The 18,601-nt window shown below is 37.7% G+C and overlaps 1 protein-coding gene across 1 annotated transcript; it reads left to right on the top strand.

The window, feature by feature from the left end:
- Positions 1-147: 147 nt before the first annotated feature.
- On the top strand, positions 148-18,526 carry LOC145481260 (cyclin-L1-like). The gene is made up of 12 exons (XM_081459707.1): positions 148-339; positions 423-497; positions 895-1,004; positions 10,175-10,259; positions 10,832-10,870; positions 11,373-11,437; positions 11,926-12,025; positions 12,345-12,407; positions 12,865-12,906; positions 13,241-13,403; positions 14,686-14,806; positions 15,069-18,526. The coding sequence occupies exons 1-12, from the start codon at positions 148-150 to the stop codon at positions 15,580-15,582; spliced, it is 1,569 nt and encodes a 522-aa protein (XP_081315833.1). The 3' UTR covers positions 15,583-18,526.
- Positions 18,527-18,601: the final 75 nt, after the last annotated feature.

Genomic DNA, 18,601 nt, shown 5'->3' on the forward strand with positions numbered 1-18,601 from the left:
CCTTCCCGATGATCACACGAGAGCAACGACGAAATGCTTGCTCCTAACTAGCCCCAAATAAGGTAAACGTCGAGCACGCGCTTGCCATCCGATGACATCATAAGGAGAAATGTGACGTTGAAGAAACGTTTGAAGAGAAGATCCAAAATGGCCGTCAACCCGGGGATGTCAGAGTACGGAGATGTCATAATTTCGCTAGAGAACTGTATTTTAGACGACGATCATTTAAAAAATACACCCTCGATTAAAGATGGTTTGGATAAAGAAGTAGAAATTGATCTGCGAATTGTAGGTTGCGAGTATATTCAAATGGCGGGCATCTTGCTAAAACTTCCTCAGGTAAGTACGTTTCAAATTTTGGACGTTAAAACTTGTTTTTGTTTGGAATTTTGAGCTGAGTTACTTTGCTTTGGAACCTTCAGGTAGCTATGGCTACAGCACAAGTGATATTTCAACGGTTTTACTACAGTAAGTCACTCGTTAAACACGATGGTGAGGTAAGGAACATTTTCGTGCACGTAAGGTTATGTTCTTGTAGGCTTTTAAGATATTTTCGTTTTATGATTTTAGACTTAAACTAAGCTTCCTTTCAGTATTATAACCGGATGAAAACCCACCCAACATTTTGCGTTGCACTTAAATCTAGTTCTTTTCCAAAATCATCTCAAACTTTGTCCAGCTTTTAAATTTCTAAACACTGATGAAGGCAAAATTCTACATGCACGTGTTTCAAAGATTTTAGCTCTATTCCAGCCCTAAATATTTCCTAATGTTACCCACAAATATTTGTTGTATAATAAGGCTTTCTGTTATTTTGTGTTAATTCTCTAACTCATTACTTTACTGCGGGAATATCCATGCCGAACCTACCTTCTTCCAAAATTTGTATTGCAGATTTACTCTATGGCAAGTATCTTTCTCGCCGCAAAAATCGAAGAAAGCCCAAGAAGAATTCGAGATGTGATTAATGTCTTTCATCATATAAAGCAGAGAAGGAATGGCAGGTAAATATCTGTATTCATGTTTGTAGGGAAAAGCGAAAGAGAGAATTTTTGTCCAAAATTAAATCAGAACAATTTTTAATAATTTTTCGATTAATCTATTTATTGAAAAAAAAAAAGCCGGTTGTTGATCTGTTTGGTTTAACTTTAAAATATGAAGATATGGCTTCAAAATTTCTGAGGTTCTTACCGATACAAACATTTTATAAGTTTTGAAGTTCTGCCTTGTTGAATGGAAAGAAAATAATGTCTGCAGTACATACTACACAAACCATTCAACTAAAGAACATTTACATGTATGTTGTCATTGGGGGTGGGGGAGATGTTTGTGATGCCAAATAATATAAGTAATGGGCAAGAATATTCTTGAAGCACTGGCTGGTCATTGTTGTTCAGCAATCTTGAAAGTGTGTAAATTTTGCTTTTGGGAAAATGTGTCAAAACATGTCGGAAAGCAACAGTATCTCCGTGGTACCATTTCACTTTTCCTTGTGAAATTGGTTGGTTTTTAAAAACCAAATTTGCTAACAGATATGTTGTTGTATATGCCAATCACATTAGTGGCGGTAAATCTATGTCAGAGAATTTTGAATCTGCCAGTACATGTAGTATAATTTTTGCAAGAAACATGCTTAAAATAATTGTAGGCAAATCAGTTGGTGTGAATTTACAAGTAAGATTGTTTATTATATGTAATGCAGATCAGTTGAGAGAGAGTAACTTAGAGTGCTTCGTCTTACTCTCAAACATGCAGGAAATATTTGACTAACAGTCATGCACAGACAAAAAGTTAGATCTTGCACTTAGTAGTTAAGTTTGTACTTAAAGACCTTTAAGAGTGTTTGAATTTTGGTTGGCCCAACTGTTATGAACTATGGTAGTTCAGTTATGTTGGTTATATCTTTCTTAGCTTGAGAATATTATGGTTCAAATATTGTCTTAATACATGCATTTGTGTAATTATAAAAAGAAGGCAAGTCTTGTAATTTGTGTAGTGTAACCATGGCAATATAAGAAGGGTCACCTTGGATTGTTGAAAACCAAGCAGCAAATTAAACATAGGAAGCTTGAAAACTTAGTGGCTATCTATGCTGCAACATGTAATTGCAAAAGAATGGTCTTAAGATGTTAATTTGAAATGTAAATTGTCATGTACCATGGTGTTTAAGTTATGGTTTAATGTGGTTAGAGAGATTAAGCCAACATCATTGTTACACTAGAATTTACTTCCTATTAAATTATTTCTTATCCAGGTTAAAGTAGTAGCATTACTGCATTTAATTGACTTGATTTTTTTCTCTCTTTCTCCGTGCTGTCAATGCTAACTCCAGCAGCCTCCTACCACTTCAACACCCAACGCACCAACCCTCCGTGTTGCTCAAAACCAGCTCCGATGGGTCTGGTGTTACCATGGCAACATTGGACTGAAGTGGTGCTTCTCGTATTGGTCAACGGTCTCCGTTAACTGAAGGCAAGCAGGGCATATGTAAAAGTATCTAACACTGATTTTGTCTCATTGTTATAACACTTTCCAAGTTTGGTGATATTGCAATTTTTAAAATTTCAGGTAATAAAACAGTTTGACTGTGTATGAGATAGTTCACAGAAATGCTCCAGTGTATACACTAGTTTATGGAAAGTTAAAGTGTGTTACTTGCTTTGTTGGTTTTTATCAATGTTTTTCTCTATTTATAAAAGGTTAAAACTCATCTTAATCATTCACTAGGATAAAACAACTTGTTATTGTTTCATTTCGAAATTTGTGTTTAAAATTACTGTGATAAATCCAGATTTTTCTAGGAGTAAATGTTGTTAAATATTGTGTATGTTAAAAAGCTGCAGTAAATTCCAGATGGAAGCAAAACTACACATTTTTTCAAGAACAATCTGTCGCTCTGTTGCATCAAATGTTAGAGTAGTTCTGTGCAGAACTGTATTGTAGAAGTTATTACTGTTCTCAGAGTAGTTGCACAAAGACAAGCTTGTGAAGTACTGGGCGATCTGGTTTATAACGTCCTTGGTGTGGTGATTCATATGACAAGAATGCACAAAGTACTTTCTTTGGGAAAACTTCCAAGCAAGAAAGCATGCATTGTGTGCACAGCTCTGATCTTTGAACTTGGGATGTCAAGCTTGTAGTCACAATGTGAATGGTTTTGAAGAATTTATCTGCCAAAAGACTTAAATGTCTGCTTGTTAGACTGAGGTAAGGTGGTGTTGATATTTTGTCATGGTAGTATAGCTAACTAGGCATTGCTGAAAATGTGAACAATGCAGTTTCCAGAAGAGTTTAAATTGAATCTAGGTGATTCTGCAGGGATGCAGCTAAGGGGTGGCTGGGAGCTTATTTCATGGGCTGAAAAAGAACTTGAAGGCAGTTGAAATTTGACATGAAAATAAAGACTTTGGGAGCTCTGGAGATGTGTATGCCAGAAAAGCAAGCTGGGAATGTTATGAGCTGGTGTTTTTGTAGCTACATCCCTGGATTCTAAATATAATACAACTGTTTTTCTTGGCATATCCGCTAGCTTTTTAGAGGCGTAAGATACATGTAAAAATATTGGATTCCCAAGGCCTGCTTTTGAGTGTAGTTAACAAGCTTGGCTTACTTGGTGCAACATTCTTGCATCCCGAGAATGTTTTTTTTCCCATTAATTCTTGGATAATCAACAAGGTTATTTTTAGCTGTACTAATAATCCTTATGATCATTTTTTTTATGATACTAACTATTATCCAATTGAACTTGGTGTGTACATTCAAAATAATGAAGAAGTACAAATGGTTGGTCTTTGCTCTTGTCCTATCAGCACAGTCAGAAACAAAAGTAATTTCTGGTAGAAAAACAAAGTATTTTTCACCTCTAGGTTTTTTAGTTAATAGTATTGTGGGAGAGCTACATGCATGTGTACCCGTAACAAAGCAATCAGTTTGTAGAAAAACTGTTGTGCTGTGTTGGTTGTCACATGGAACACTTAACCAATTATCGACTTAAAGTTGATAAAGGTGAGTTAATTGCTGTACATAATGAATTTGAAGGCTGTCATTTTGAGTGTTGGTACACTCTACAGGCTTGCTAAGCTGCAGCAAAACCCTATGGTTGGTGGCAGCACAAAGGTCACTAACCATACAGTAAGGTATATATACTATAAAGGAAGTGCTACGGATTCCACTAAGATTGTAAAGAGTGGCATAGGATGTCAACAGGATATCACATGATAAAACTGCAAACATGATGCCCTAGGCATCGCACAAGGTAGTCATTACATGATGCAAGGAAACAGTGTGGAAATGAGAGCGTAGGATCAAGCTCCGAAAGGAGAATGATGGAGCACAGGACATGTGGAAGAGTTCGCTAAATCTGTGCTTGTAAGAGTGGAGATGTATGTGTGATTGATTGTTCTGTATTTCATTTACTGGAAGTTTAGTTTTAATTACCAAATTGACCATAAAAAAGTGAGTATACCAGCCCTGGAAAAATATTTTTCAGCCTTTGTAGATAGTTTTTTCCTGTTGAAGTCCATGATATGAACATAAACTCATTGTCAATGGATGAGCTTGGGGAAGGTGTCTCATGAATGGTAGAGCCAGAAGCGATTTAAGTAGAGCACACAGATACCCATGGCAACAGTGAGAACAACAACCACCAGGCCCTGACAAGAATCAGAGGAGATACTTGCCAATTTAACACATATAAACCAACAATAGGATTATGAGGAGTGAGAACTAAAGGCACACCTCAAGCTTGTTTGAAAGTTAAACCCAGACTTCACAGCTGGAGCACAAAACACGCAAAGCCCTTCAAAACCCCATTTCCAACCCCAAGTGCAGGGAGCTTCCATGGAGTGCTGCTTACAACCATTCACTTGACTCTGCCCTGGGTCTAAATACATTCAGCCAGATGTTAAATTAGTTCACCCAGGTATGCCCAAGTATGAAAATAAAAGTTCATAATCACAAAATAGACCAATGGTTTTATTTTTGATCACAACCTCTATACACGTGTTCTGTTTTGGAAATCAGTCTCAATTGACAGACTGTATTGACAAGTGACTAGCCCCTCAGGATTCTACTTCACTGCTCCTGACTCAACACAATTTCTGTTACAGCACCATGATGTGCCCTCTCCTTTCAAAGTCAATAGGGAAAATCACAAATTGAGGAACCTCCCTTTTAATAGTGATCTTTATGTTCACAAAATAGCCATTTTTGTAAAATCTTTTGCGGGGGGGGGGGGGGGGGGGGGGGGGAGATGTTACACCTTGAAAATTGAAGCTCCATAAAGACAAGTTTGTTCAAATAAAATCCCTGGCTTTCTCACCAAGGCTATGCTGATGTAGACATAGCCACAAACACATTGAAAGTTTTAGTTTTCCTCTTGATTATCATGATCGCTCTTGCCATCATCAGTCGTGTGCATGTCTATTTTCCACTAGTCATGAAGCATAGTCTTTCATTCTGGTCTGTTTCTGGATAGCTGTACTGCCACTGGTGACCTAATGTGCTCTCTCTTGTTTAGTGTTATTTTGCTTTCATGTCTACAATGTGCTTCTTATCATGCTAGTAAAATTTTATCTATTTTGGAGGTTACCGCATTCCAATAATAAACCCTTTTGCACTTCAAATGCCATCAAAGTTTTCAGCAGCATCATTTTGTGGGGTCACTGAGTCCTAGAAAGGGAGAGGAGTGCTAAATATGGGAAGGAATATTGTCAGGATGTCTTTGGAAGATATTTTGCTACTGAAAAATCTTGAATAGTTCCTCTGTTCCCAACATTTTTTGTTCTCTGAATCTTCCATCTAGGCTGCTTTACTGCTAAAAACCCAAACAATCAAACATGCACAGAAAGAGTTTTCTAATTCTAAAGTAACGACACAAAATGTAGAAAAAGCATATACTGTAGTAACAAAAATCTCCACTCTGAGAAAGACTTGGGATTTAATTGTTTTTGAAGAGGGGGACTCCTGTCAGTATTTTAAAAAATGTCAAATGTAATGTTACTCCAGAATATTTTTGGGATCCCTCATGGACATCTGATAAGCACTTTACCTGAAATGCGTCCTTTCTTAACCTAACCTGGCTAAAGCTGAGCTCAGTTTGGGAGTTTTCCTTGCATTCTGTTTTCTCTAATTCACTACTTTTACTGTTGAGAAATGCAATAGAAATGAATTGGCCTTACCTGTGGAAGATAGTTCATTTTCTTCTGTAGCCTTCACGACAGAAGTGCACCTCTTCTCAAAGCAGATGAGTGAACCTCTACCTGCAATTATTTGATGCGTAAGCCATTTTGATGCGTAAGCCATTTCCGGGGGCCTCTCAGGAAATAGGATATTCAGGGTTTGTGTGCCTCTTGATTAGCCTTGCAATTCTGGGAAAAGTGCGTTGGGTCCTCACAAATCTTGAAAATTCTTATGAGACCATCCCCGTAGCGGAAGAACTACATGTAAAACAAACAAAACTTGAACAAATGTGGCAATTTTCTTCTAGTGTCACATTCCAGTGGTAATGTTTTTAGTGGATAGAATCCTGAAAAAATTGCAGTTGTGTCATGGAATGTCCTCAAAAAAAACCTGGATTTTTTTTTTCCATAAAAAGGATGAACCTTGGATATCTTTTTATTGGTTTGTTTGCACCTTCACGAGAGGAAATTGAAATGTTACAGTGGATCCTCTCTTTACTTTGCACTGTTCTTGACAGACATCTTAAGCTTATGTGTTTAACTACAACGTGTGTGCAAGCATTATTTTAATAGTATAGAAAGAAACCAAATGGAAAGGACCCAATGGATTTATCCTAGATATATCGTACATTCTACAGAAGATGACCATTCAGAGTGAAATTTTTACCCCCTTACGATCTTATTTATATGAACTCCCAAAACTTCAGTTTATAAATGGAGACTTTGTTCATCTATATAATCCCATGGGGAGTTTAGGACTCATTGAAATATCCACAGAATGAGTGCTGCTACATATTTAAACCATTCCTTTGTAACTCTACATATGTAATTGTGGTCCCACAATAATTGTGATCCACATTTACCAGCATAACTTCTTGGAGCCAAGTCTCGGACTACATAATTAATGACATTTTTTAGAGTGCAAATGGGCATTTAGTTTAGCAGTCATGGAATATTGTGATATGTTCAACTTACACATTTTCAACATAGTAATGCAAAGTACAGATCCATGGTGTGCCTTGAGCGTCATTCAAAGCAATTGATTTGACAGTTTGGGCCACAAGGAATGAAGAAAGACAGGGCTCATGTGAACCATGTCACCACAATCATTTTCATTTATCAGGACCTCTACGAAAAATTGAATGCCAGCTAAGAACCAACACAGGAGTGTAGAGAGAGTGACATTTTTCCTTGTCATTGAGACTCTGGATTGTTTAGTGCAAACAAAAGCAGTGAGCAGCTATTTTAATAAATTGCCAACTATGGCATTACTACGGCATGATGTGCACATGATATGCACATAAAGACATCATATTGGACACAATTTGTGCATAATGCATGTGAAGTGACAAATACTTAACAGCAAACACGTTGAGCATCACACTCGAAGTCCAGTTTGTAAATTCATGATGTTAGCAGTCTGGCCTTCTATCGCAGAAGGATTCCCAACCACACGTACGTTCACATTTATACAATAGGACTGGACCAATACTTGTGAAAACATAGTTTGTGGAAAGTCTGACGAGGCATTTCGTCTCGGCCAAAAACTCTTCAGAGACCTTTCAAAATTTAACGGCAAATGTGTGTTGCAAAATATATGCATCATCATCAGTCCTTATTTGTGCCATGGGACACATAAGGCCTTAACAATATAAAATAAAAATAAATGCAGGTGCATATGAATACTTACATACATTTTTTTCAACATGTGTTCGTAGTCTTACATGCACAGTTGCTCATTTTCTTCAGGTGAACGCTTTTATTTTTATAAATCAATGGAAGTGCGTAAAATGTTCTCTACTTTTGAAATGGATGAACTGACAAAAGAGAATTAACAGCTGAAGCTGATTTCCAACATGGTTATCCAGAGGCAAAACTTTCAAGCATAGGCACTGTGTACAATACAAACAGTTGCATCCTTTGTTCTGCATTACTCCAAAGATATGCTGCTGGAACACAAGCTAGAGCCATGTTTCCGCAGCTTTTTCCTGTTCTCCCAAACTGTTGCAAGTGTTTATAACCCAATTGAAATGAAGAAAATGTTTCCTATTTCTTTTAGAAAACACAGGAAAGAATAGGACAGGAATTTGTGCAAACATTACCATACCAACCTGAGTTAGTTAACCATTTCCATCAAATTAAAGTAAATCACGCTTTCTCACAGGATTTTACCCCATTCTCTTGATGTTTGGTCTTTGTTTTGATATTCTGACAGCAGTGAACCTCAATTATTATTTGGCTCCTACCTTACTGTAGTTAATGTCATGCTTTAAGTGTACCATGTTTCAATAATTCTCGTGTGTCCGTACAGAAGGCTGCTTTGTGCAATGCTGGCAAGATCATTATTGCAGGGTTATTATTTTTGTGACATTTACAAATTTTATCATGGTCTTTCAAAAACAGTGCGTACAAAAAGAGGTACTCACTTAAATTTTCAGGAAAATTCTGCAATTTCAGTCTAATTTGAGTTAAAGAATTTACACCTTACTTAAGACTTTCCCTAGAATTTCTTCCCAAGTGACTGCTGTGTATTCAGATACAAGAGAAAGCATGAAATGTTTACTGATGCCATGCTCTGCTGGAGGAATAATACTATTCAGCTGCTCTTTGCTTAATGGCTCTTTCTGGCAGGCTTTACTTTAGAATCCTGAGTGTGTCTAAAAATGTAGGATACTTTCTTGTGGAGTTTAGATCTTTAGATCCATCCAGTTTCTTACCAGTAAATGGCTCTCGATACCTGGAAGGTGCCTGTTGTTACCAAGCTGAGTGATTATCTGACTAGTCTGCTGAAATTGAAGGCTTATAGGTTAACTGGTTTGAGATAAAATGATTTTAGGTGTCACAAGATGTCACTGTTGTTCATGGAAATATCTTGACTGTTTGGTTGTTCTAGATTATTAACAACCAGTGGTAGTTGTCAGGAAACCTGTTATAAATACAACAGGTTGGGAGATTATATAGCTGCTGGTGATTATTATTTTTATAGACATGTGATGTAAAGGGTTTTATTTAAACATAAATGAGCTTTCTTTGTCATCTTCAATCTGAGTAGAATGGAGAAACTTGTTGTGCAAACATGAAGTGTGCCCATCCTTCCCCCTGCAAGACAAAGATAATGCTCTTGTGTTGTTTTAACCCTTTGTTTATGTGTACTACACTCAATTCTAATGCTTAAGTAGCTCTTAAAGTAGACAGAACACTTCATGTTCAGAAAGCTAGATACAAGCACTTACCTGGTTAAGTTGTACTCAAAAGCAGTATGGCAAGGCCACACTGCTTGGATGCGTTTGTTTGGTAAAAGTGAAGTTTATAAAGTATCTCAATCTGGTTTATTCATGGGAAGACTCGTTTTACTGTGGAGTTGGCAATTTTTCTCAGAGTAACTCAGAATCCAAAAAAAGTTCCACCTAGCTTTCTATAGAAGCACAACATCAAGCTTGCATTGTGCAGAGTGTATACTGTAAAGAATGTTATCAGATGACTATCATCTTGAAAGAAGGAGTGACTGTTAACGTATAGCAAATTTGTTATAGATATTGAGTAATAATTTTGCTACCACTACACATAATAGTTTGTTTGAAACATTTATTTATTTATTTGTTCAGCACAGAAATCTATACCATGGTCAAAAGTTGAAAAATCAAAATCCCAAGGGAAAAAAAAACCAAATACTTAAAAGGTTAAAAGTATGTTAACTATAAAAAATTTTTAAAAAGCAGTTCATTTCAGTATTGACACTGCAGTTAAATAGTTGAAATGAAACAGTAAAATAATACAAACAATTTAATGGACAGTGTTTACTAGACTGGAGCATTTTTGTTGAACTTTCTCATACTGCTTGCTAACGGTGCTTACTACTGACTTTGTGGTCAGCTGGTTCTGTAAGAGATGTGAGGCTGTCTGGAGCTAGCAAGACAACACAGCTGTGTCAGAACTCAAGAATTCAGTAAGACCCTTAAGGTTGAAATGTCATGTTGCATATGATGTTTTTTCAGGACCATTCAGCCCATGGAATACATGGGTAATAGCTACTTTTCCCTGAAAAACCAAGTCATCAAGGCTGAAAGAAGGATATTGAAGGTCAGTTAATACAATTAGCTTATGAGCTCCAGACTTCTATCATGTTATATCCTCTTCACAGACACTTTGAAAATGCAAAGAAGTTGCTGCTAGTTTGTTAACAAGCTCACGCTGTTGCACTACTCTCTATCTGCAACGGAAAAGATAGTGAGCAGTGCAGCCAATCAGAGAATGGCATTCATGGTAGAACACTGGTAGATTTATACTAAATGAAGAGAGATCTACACCTTTGAAGTTTTGATTGTTTCAGAAGGTAGTCCAACAAATCCTGGCCATTTTCCTGCATGACATGGTAATGGTTTTTGTGTACAAAAGAGAATTAGGTGTGGCAAAAGGTTTTTCAAACTTTAAAAAAGATCTAGTCAAAACTAATCAATGTTGTGAAGTATCATCTATTATCATTATCAGTGCTACTTGCTGATTGGCTCCTGTTGGCAGTGGACTGTTCTTTAGTGTTGGAATTTCTATTATTTACTCTTGTTTGAATCTTTTGAAATCCTGCTGAAACTCTTAGATCACAATCTCTCAACTCTGTTATTTAGTGTTCATTATTGGCTGTTTTTGCCTTTCAGGAACTTGGCTTTTGTGTTCATGTAAAGCACCCTCACAAGGTACACACAAAAAATTATCTCTCTAGCAGTGATATCAATTTCTATTGACCACAGAGATAGAAGTATTGTTTCATGTATCTATTTTATTATTTTATGTTATTTACTTTTTGGTTTGTCTCTTGTAGTAGTAGGCTGTGAGTGTGATTTTTTTCATTTCTCTCTGGCAAAATTTAAGCAAAAAGTGTATGACAGAATAGGATACGGAATTCATGAGGAACATGTGATTTAATTATGAAAATTTAAAACAAATTAGATATTGTAAATGAGAAAATTAGGTGTAATTCTAATCTGTATTGTTACCTCATTATTGAATACAATCAACTTTGAATGCAGTTTCAACTATGGCATTCTAATCTCTGATTAGGATTAATTTGTGTGGAAATGCATGTAACTGGGCCCATATCTTTCTTACCGGTAATTGTATGTAAATAAACTTTTCTTTTTTGCAGTTTCTTTTTGTTAGCATCTTGCTGTAACTTGCTTTGTTTTCATTTGTTTTTAGGTCATTATAATGTATCTTCAGATTCTTGATAGTCAAACAAACACACCACTAGCCCAGAAGGCCTGGTATGTACCAATGTTACTTTGTTTACCCTAAAGAGGTGCCTACACAAGAATCATTAAGGGCATAGTTTGTAGGTACTTTTTTGAAAGTGAGAAATGTAAATTACCACTTCAAGGAAGCCGTATTATATTTTGTCTATTTATGGAATCAGCACTAAGTTGTGTATTATCAGCAAATTATTTAAGCATCTTGAAAGATAAGTTTTCGTTTAGAGATACTTGTGCCAAAATGGAGGTGTTATCAATATTTAAGCTCAAATAATTTCCCAAAAATGAAAATGATTTGTACTTGCCTAACACTTTTTACATTTGCATGGGCTAGTGGGCTAAAGCTGATTTCCAACACTACCTAAACGGCTATAATGATATTGGATTATGTTACAAGAAGGGATGCTAAACTCTTTTGAATGTCCAACTTTCTTGGTTTTTTTGTTTTGTTTTGGTTTTTTGCCATGACTACTATGAAATTAACTTCTGTTATTTTATTTCAGGAATTACATGAATGACAGTTTTAGAACAAATATTTTTGTAAGGTACCCTCCTGAAACCATTGGCTGTGCTTGTATTTTTCTCTCTGCGAGGCAACTTGGGGTATGTACTTATAAGTTGACTCCTGAAATTGATGTGTGATTATCTTGGTTGACTCCCTATTTCTGGCTGCTATAGGTGAAACAATCCTCAACCACAGTTGAACCTGGCTATCTCGAACTTGGTTATCTCATTATTATCTTGGTCATCTTATCATTATCTCAAAACTCCGTGCTCTCTCAAACTTGTATCATTTTGTGATCACTTTCCCTTTCTTTTTCATCAGTCATGTACCATAGGTATCTCAAACAGCCTTTTTTTCGTTTTCTTTTGATACTGTCCTGAAATATGGTTGTAAATAAAGATGCTTGTTTTTTTGTAGATTAGTTTACCAACCAGACCACCCTGGTGGGAGCTGTTTGGTGCTAAATTGGAAGATCTCGAGGTACAGTGTATGTTTCTTGTTGTTGTTGTCATTGTTGTTTTAGATCTGTAAAGTCAACTACTCAACAAGTACTGTAAGAATGTTAATGATTAACTTGATTGTTTGCATGGCAAAATCTCTGTTTGCCTCAAATAACTGAGTAGGCACAAGGGAAACTATTTGCTCAGATTTTAGTATTAGTTATTTGTAACAATCAAGTTATGGGTAACAGTTCATCAAGAAATCATAGCACTTCTCTTGTTTGTTACCATGACATCATGGAATGTAGGGATTTGTCTTAAGGGGGCGAAGGTGGGGGGAGGTGAGGAGGGGGCAAGTGCAGGCTTATTTTCCCAAACAGCAGTTGGTAATCAAGCCTAATTTGCCTGTAGGCAGAGTTAAGAGGCCTATAGTTTGTACAGCATCCTCTTTTGTTCCCAACAACTTGGTTTGACACGGTGTTTCTTTGTTTTTGCAGGAAATTAGTCTGACACTTTTGAGTTTATATATGAGACCAAAGGTAATGTTGTTTAAGCATTGGCTGGTAATCACAGTGAAGTTTATTGTTTTAAATTGTGTTTGCTATAATAATAATAATTATTAAAAGTGGGAAATTCTTTATCACTTCCAGAGGGACGTTCGACCTCCCTTTCACCATAAGAAATCTGACAGTCAGTGTTCATCTATCTTCCCAAAATAACTTTGACTTAAGTGTAGGCGAAACGACTTAGATCGTGTGGGTGAATTGACCTTAATGTAGGTGAAACAACTTCGATCGTGTAGGCGAAACAACTTCGATGTAGGCAAATCGACTTGTAGGCAAAACGACCGACATTCGTTATGCTTTGTCACAGGCTAACTTGGATACCCTTCAGAAGGCTGTCAGTGAAATCCGCAATGAACTGGCTCAGAAGAAGAGTGAGCATCAAGCAGATGGAGCCCAAGCAGCCAACAACTCGACTCCTAACTTGTCCCCTGTTGGAGGGACAGCAGCAGCTAGAGATGACGCCAGGCAAGGTAAAGACAGACTGGAATTTTTCTTAGTTAATGTGGCTTTGTTTTGTTCTTGGGTCTGGTGTGTTGTAGTCTCCTCCGCAGCCGTTTTTTGGGATGTCACGCAACGCTCCCCCAAAGAAACGAGCGTTGCGTGACATCCCAAAAAACGGTTGCAGAGGAGACTAGGTGTGTTGTGGTGCCCAGCGTAATCTTGTAGAGACTCAGAGGACTGCAACAAGCTACGGCTGAAGAAACTGATGTGTTAAACTCTCCAGTTGGTCATACCGTAATTACCTCCATAGCTTTGAAAATAATAACTACTCTTCGTCGCAATTCTATCAAGAAGAGGTCGCAAAAATTCAACTTGAATTCTTAGAAAATGTCTATTTAACAATTTTACAATAAATAATTATAGAAGGCTCTGGCAAATTAGGGATGTTTTGTGCTTCTTTGATGCTGAGAAAAACTAGTCTAATGTAAAGCTATGAGGGATTGTAGGTAGGTGAACTATGCATACCGTGTAGCACTTTTATTTTGCGGGTTTTTTTCACTCCCGTCAATGTAATCCAAAATGGCTTTTAATCCACTTGTGTTATCTACATCTTACATTGGGGTAAAAAAGAGCGTGTATTTTACAGCGTTTACAGCTTTTATAGCTTGACTGGGAATGTTTTGTTGTAACCGGAAATACTTTGTTGTACGACTGGCTTGTCGTTGACTGAAATGTCTGACAAGTATGGACTGTTGTTTTACCTAAAAAAGTAATAAAAGTTAAAAATATTACATTTCCTTCGTTGGTGATGTCTCGCTGCTTGAAAAGGAAACCGCAAAAATTAGTTCCCAGGGGAAACTTCAGCCAATTCTAGCCGCAAAAATTTGTTCCCGCAAAACTCAAAAAATGGCCAATCTACAAAATAGAAGTCCCGCAAAAATTTCATGGTACACGGTAAGCCAAGTGGCCAGTCAGGCCGGTGCTTACCTCTGGTTTCTGTAGCATGAGGTGACTAGGAATATTTTTACTGCCTGCTGGATGGGATGCTAGACCTGAGTCCATCGGGGTTACCTCCCAGCATTAAGTTCGCCGTTACCCATTTATACATGAAGTGTCATGCCCAAAAACATAACACAATGTCCCCTGCCAGGGCTCGAACCCGGACCACTCGATCCAGAGGCAAGTGGACTAACCGTGAGGCCACCGCGCCTCTCCTAGGATTGCAATTAAAAGTATTCGTTTAGCATTTCAGATTTGTACTTTTTTCATATTGTTTATTTATTTATTTATTTACTTTATTTTGGTGCTTAGGGTCAAGGCCTTCTTCACCCAGCAGGGTGTCTCCGTCATCTGTGGCTGGGATAACGGATGGTAAAAAGAAGAAGAGTTCTTCAAAGGTAGACGAGGACAAGAGGACGAGTAATAAAGAACGGTAAATATGTGCAGCCTGTGTTTACCGCGCACATTTGAAGGCATTTATTGTGTGAATTCGTCAGTGACGCTTTGTAACTGGTTTAGACTCTGGATCTCTTGGCCTGCACCTGGCATTTTGTGTTGTGTCTCTCCCCCTCCTCTCCCTAGGCTAGTCATCTAGGCTTGGCGATAGACTGCATAATTTGGTACTAATTTCTATATTTTTTTTTTTTGTTGAAGTTGCTTTTTAAATCTCGCATGTTTCGCCGTTTCTTTTTTAGTCCAATCTCCCGAGCAAGCCGTCGGAGCCGATCCCCCATCATTCGCCGTTCTCGGAGCCGTTCGGGAAGCCGAACACGCAGCAGAAGTCGAAGCCGATCAAGGAGTTACAGCTTATCAATCAGCCCTGACAACAACAGTAGAAGCGAGTCGGAAAGCAGCGACGAAAGTCCAGACAAACAGAGGGGGAAGAATAAACGACGACGAAGCCCGGCTCGAGGAAGAGACGACGAAAAACGAGCGCGACCTCGGAAATACGACGGCGAGTACGTCCGAAAGAAGGCGAGATCCGATGGATTTAATAGTCATCAACGGGAAAAGATGCGTGAACGAAGTAGGTCACCTCTCTCTCAGAGCCGGAGTCGATCGCGAAGTCGAAGTCCATTGAAGAGATCGCGCGGGAAATATGAACAACGGCGAGAAAAGAAAAAGCGAGAAGACAGGCATCGTGACCGGAATGGAGTGGACTATCGGAGCTCAAGGAATAAAGGACGCGACCATCGGCATCGGAGATAACGCGCGTATAATTTTGTATCTTGTGTACATAGACAAGCAGTGTATATAACATCATCATGTTACGAGTCTCTGGCGCACCTCAGTGTGTCTCATGTTCACATCTAGGACCAATACTTCATTAACGCTTCCTAAGAATCATGTTAGAAATCTTGTTAATTAAAAAAAAGAGATTGGACGAAAAGCACCGACACATCTTTGTATCTGTAATTATTTCCGTTTTTGATATTTTTTTGTTTCTGTGGAGAAAATTTCCTTAGTATATATGATACATGTACTTTGTCAACTACAAGGTTGTACAAAATATATATTGGAGGGGAAAGGTACAAGTCTAAAACAGAAATGAGGGGAGAACGGAATTCCCATTCTACGAATACAACTCTTAAGGAACATACGTACTTCAATGTTTTTGATACCCTTGAGTGTGCGCTGTAACATGATTTTAAGAAAAATCTTACTCCGGAATCTTCTGTTTCTTCCTATGAATACCTCGTAGCTTCGCTCACTGGTCTCGAAAACTCGCAAGTAGCCACGCACAATTTCACGTCCCTCTATTACAAGCCTAGCATATATTGGTAGGTTCCCGGCAACCCTTGGCGCTTTGACTGGTTCTGTGGTAGTACTTTGTACGCCTTTCAAAAATTCTTAGAAGAGGAAGTAACTACAAACTAGGCTGTTCAGATTCTAAACTGCAGCGTATGAAGTGGCTAAAACGTGCCAAAACAGCGAGGTGTGAAAGCTAGATTAGAAAACCGAAAAACCTAAACGATGGAGGATTTATTTTCCTCTTGAAAACCATTTCCCGCGCAAATAATAAGCTTGTTTAAATGTAAGTTGTTTTAATGCTGCGTTGTGTGGGTACGCAAACAAAGGAATGACCTTACCCAAATCCGCCCCCATGGAAAGTATGAAGGTGCTTGTTATTTCCATGCAGCATTTGAATACATTGAGAATACATTGAAACGACTCTACTCGCGTAACTGTGAGGTCATATTTACGGAATGACGTAGTAAAGTTCTGCCCGAGAAAATTATGCCGTACAATTGCGCACGCAGGCGGTAAAAACGTAAACAAGGCTATTTGAGCTACAAGTTGACATATCGCAGGATGTAAAAAAACTGCCCCAAATCTTCTGATTAGCAGTTGCGAATATTTGAGCCACTCATTTTTAGTTCACTCAACTAAATCCATCGAGCACAACTTTCATTACAGTCATTGTTATAACCAATAGGCCACTTTCGATACATTAAAATTCAGCTTGATAGTGAGGCCATGAGGACAAACGAAAAGAAAGAAATGAATAAACATGGTGCCCTCGAAGCCGCGCTGCAAAGCTGAACTAGTTTAATATACCGAAAACGGTCTATTCGAGCAAGCGACTTGGTAAAATTGAGGAGGTTTATCTCCGGTGACTTTTCAAGCTATTCTCACATTTAATTGACTATTCAAAGCTAGTTTTCAAATGAAACTTTTACTTTTTGAGGAAATTGTAATGGTTCTGATTAATTGGTAACAGAGCATCGTGTCCTCTAATTCTGTCTGTGATCATAAGAGTGATTAACAAATCGGACTCTCGCTTCGAAGTCGTCCGATTTTGTTAATCACCCTTATGATCACAGACCCAATTGGACTCCTCCACGCGATATCGCGGGTCGACAAATATAAAATACCCAGCTAGTATTTTAATTGCTGTGTGTTGATGAGCGGGAAGAATTTGTAAGTTGACGCTGTAGAAAGGCAAAACAAACGTTAAATTGAATCATTTATTTTTAGTTTATTGATCCTCAATGCGTGAAATAGTTTGAACGCTACCTTGACACGCTTCAACAGAGCTGTACCACTCTTAAAGTAGTAGTTGGCCGATTACTGGCGTTGAAATTTTAAAATTGTTTTAAAATTTACCTTTATTGACGTTGATGTCGCCATTTTGTTTTTGAGATACCGTCACGTCGTGTTGCGTTTGCAACAAAAGTAACTTTCTCATTGGAAACACGTGTAGTTGGGACTTTAAATTTTAACTTACACTTTTCGATAGATTTGCGTATGGAATATCAGCAATCCCTCTAAGGAGCCCCCACACCACCAAGAGACTTACCCTTAAACACAGTGAATGGTAAGTGAGAATGAAAACAAAATGGCGACATTGCACGGAACATCTTATTGGATATTTTTATTCTAAATTTTCCCTTCAATAAGGAGGTTTAATTGGTGTCATCGAATGACTTTTTCGACATTTCAAAGGGCCAATAATGTTAACCCAACATAAATTTGATTTACCAAGTCCCAACTATGTACCCTAAATGCAATTCCGCCCAGGACCAGCTGAGACAAGTATATAAAATACCTTGGTACCAGAGGTTCTTCTGGAACAGTCGGCCGAAACGGACAAAGGATATGAGCATGAGAAAAGCCTGTGGTATCCAAGCTAAGTCTTTAAAGATACACATCTAGTTCACAGCCACGACAATTAAATTCTATGTACAAAGACGGCAAAGGAATAATGTCGAAATCGAAAAATATATGCTTTTTGTTTTGCAATTTAAATTAAAAAATAATACCTTTTTTGATCAGATCCGTTTGAATCGTTTACCCAAAACAAAAACCCGCGCGCTTATTAATTCGAACAGTTAGCTAATTTTCAAATTAAACCTGGTTTTTCTCTGATCTTGACATTAAACAATGCTGACCATGGAAAAGTTTCAATGGTAACACTACTACAGTCTTCGAAGCGTGTCAATTTAAAAACTCTCGATCTTGTTTTCTGTTTCCTTTTCTAGGCTTTCACGTGTTTCGTCTTTTATGTTGTTCTAAGGTAAGCATGAAACCGTATTCCGAATTATGTATTTAACTACAACAAAAATAACCATGACACTCTGATAGTGTTCCCCATTAAACACTATTAGTATAAATCTACTAGCGTTCTATCACGAATGCCGTTCTCTGATTGGCTACGCTACTCACTATCTATTCTTATGATAGATAGTGAGTAGCGTAGCAGCGTGCGGTTCTAAACAAAATGGCG

Source organism: Orbicella franksi, chromosome 3 (assembly GCF_964199315.1).
Source record: "Orbicella franksi chromosome 3, jaOrbFran1.1, whole genome shotgun sequence".
NCBI lineage: Eukaryota > Metazoa > Cnidaria > Anthozoa > Scleractinia > Merulinidae > Orbicella > Orbicella franksi.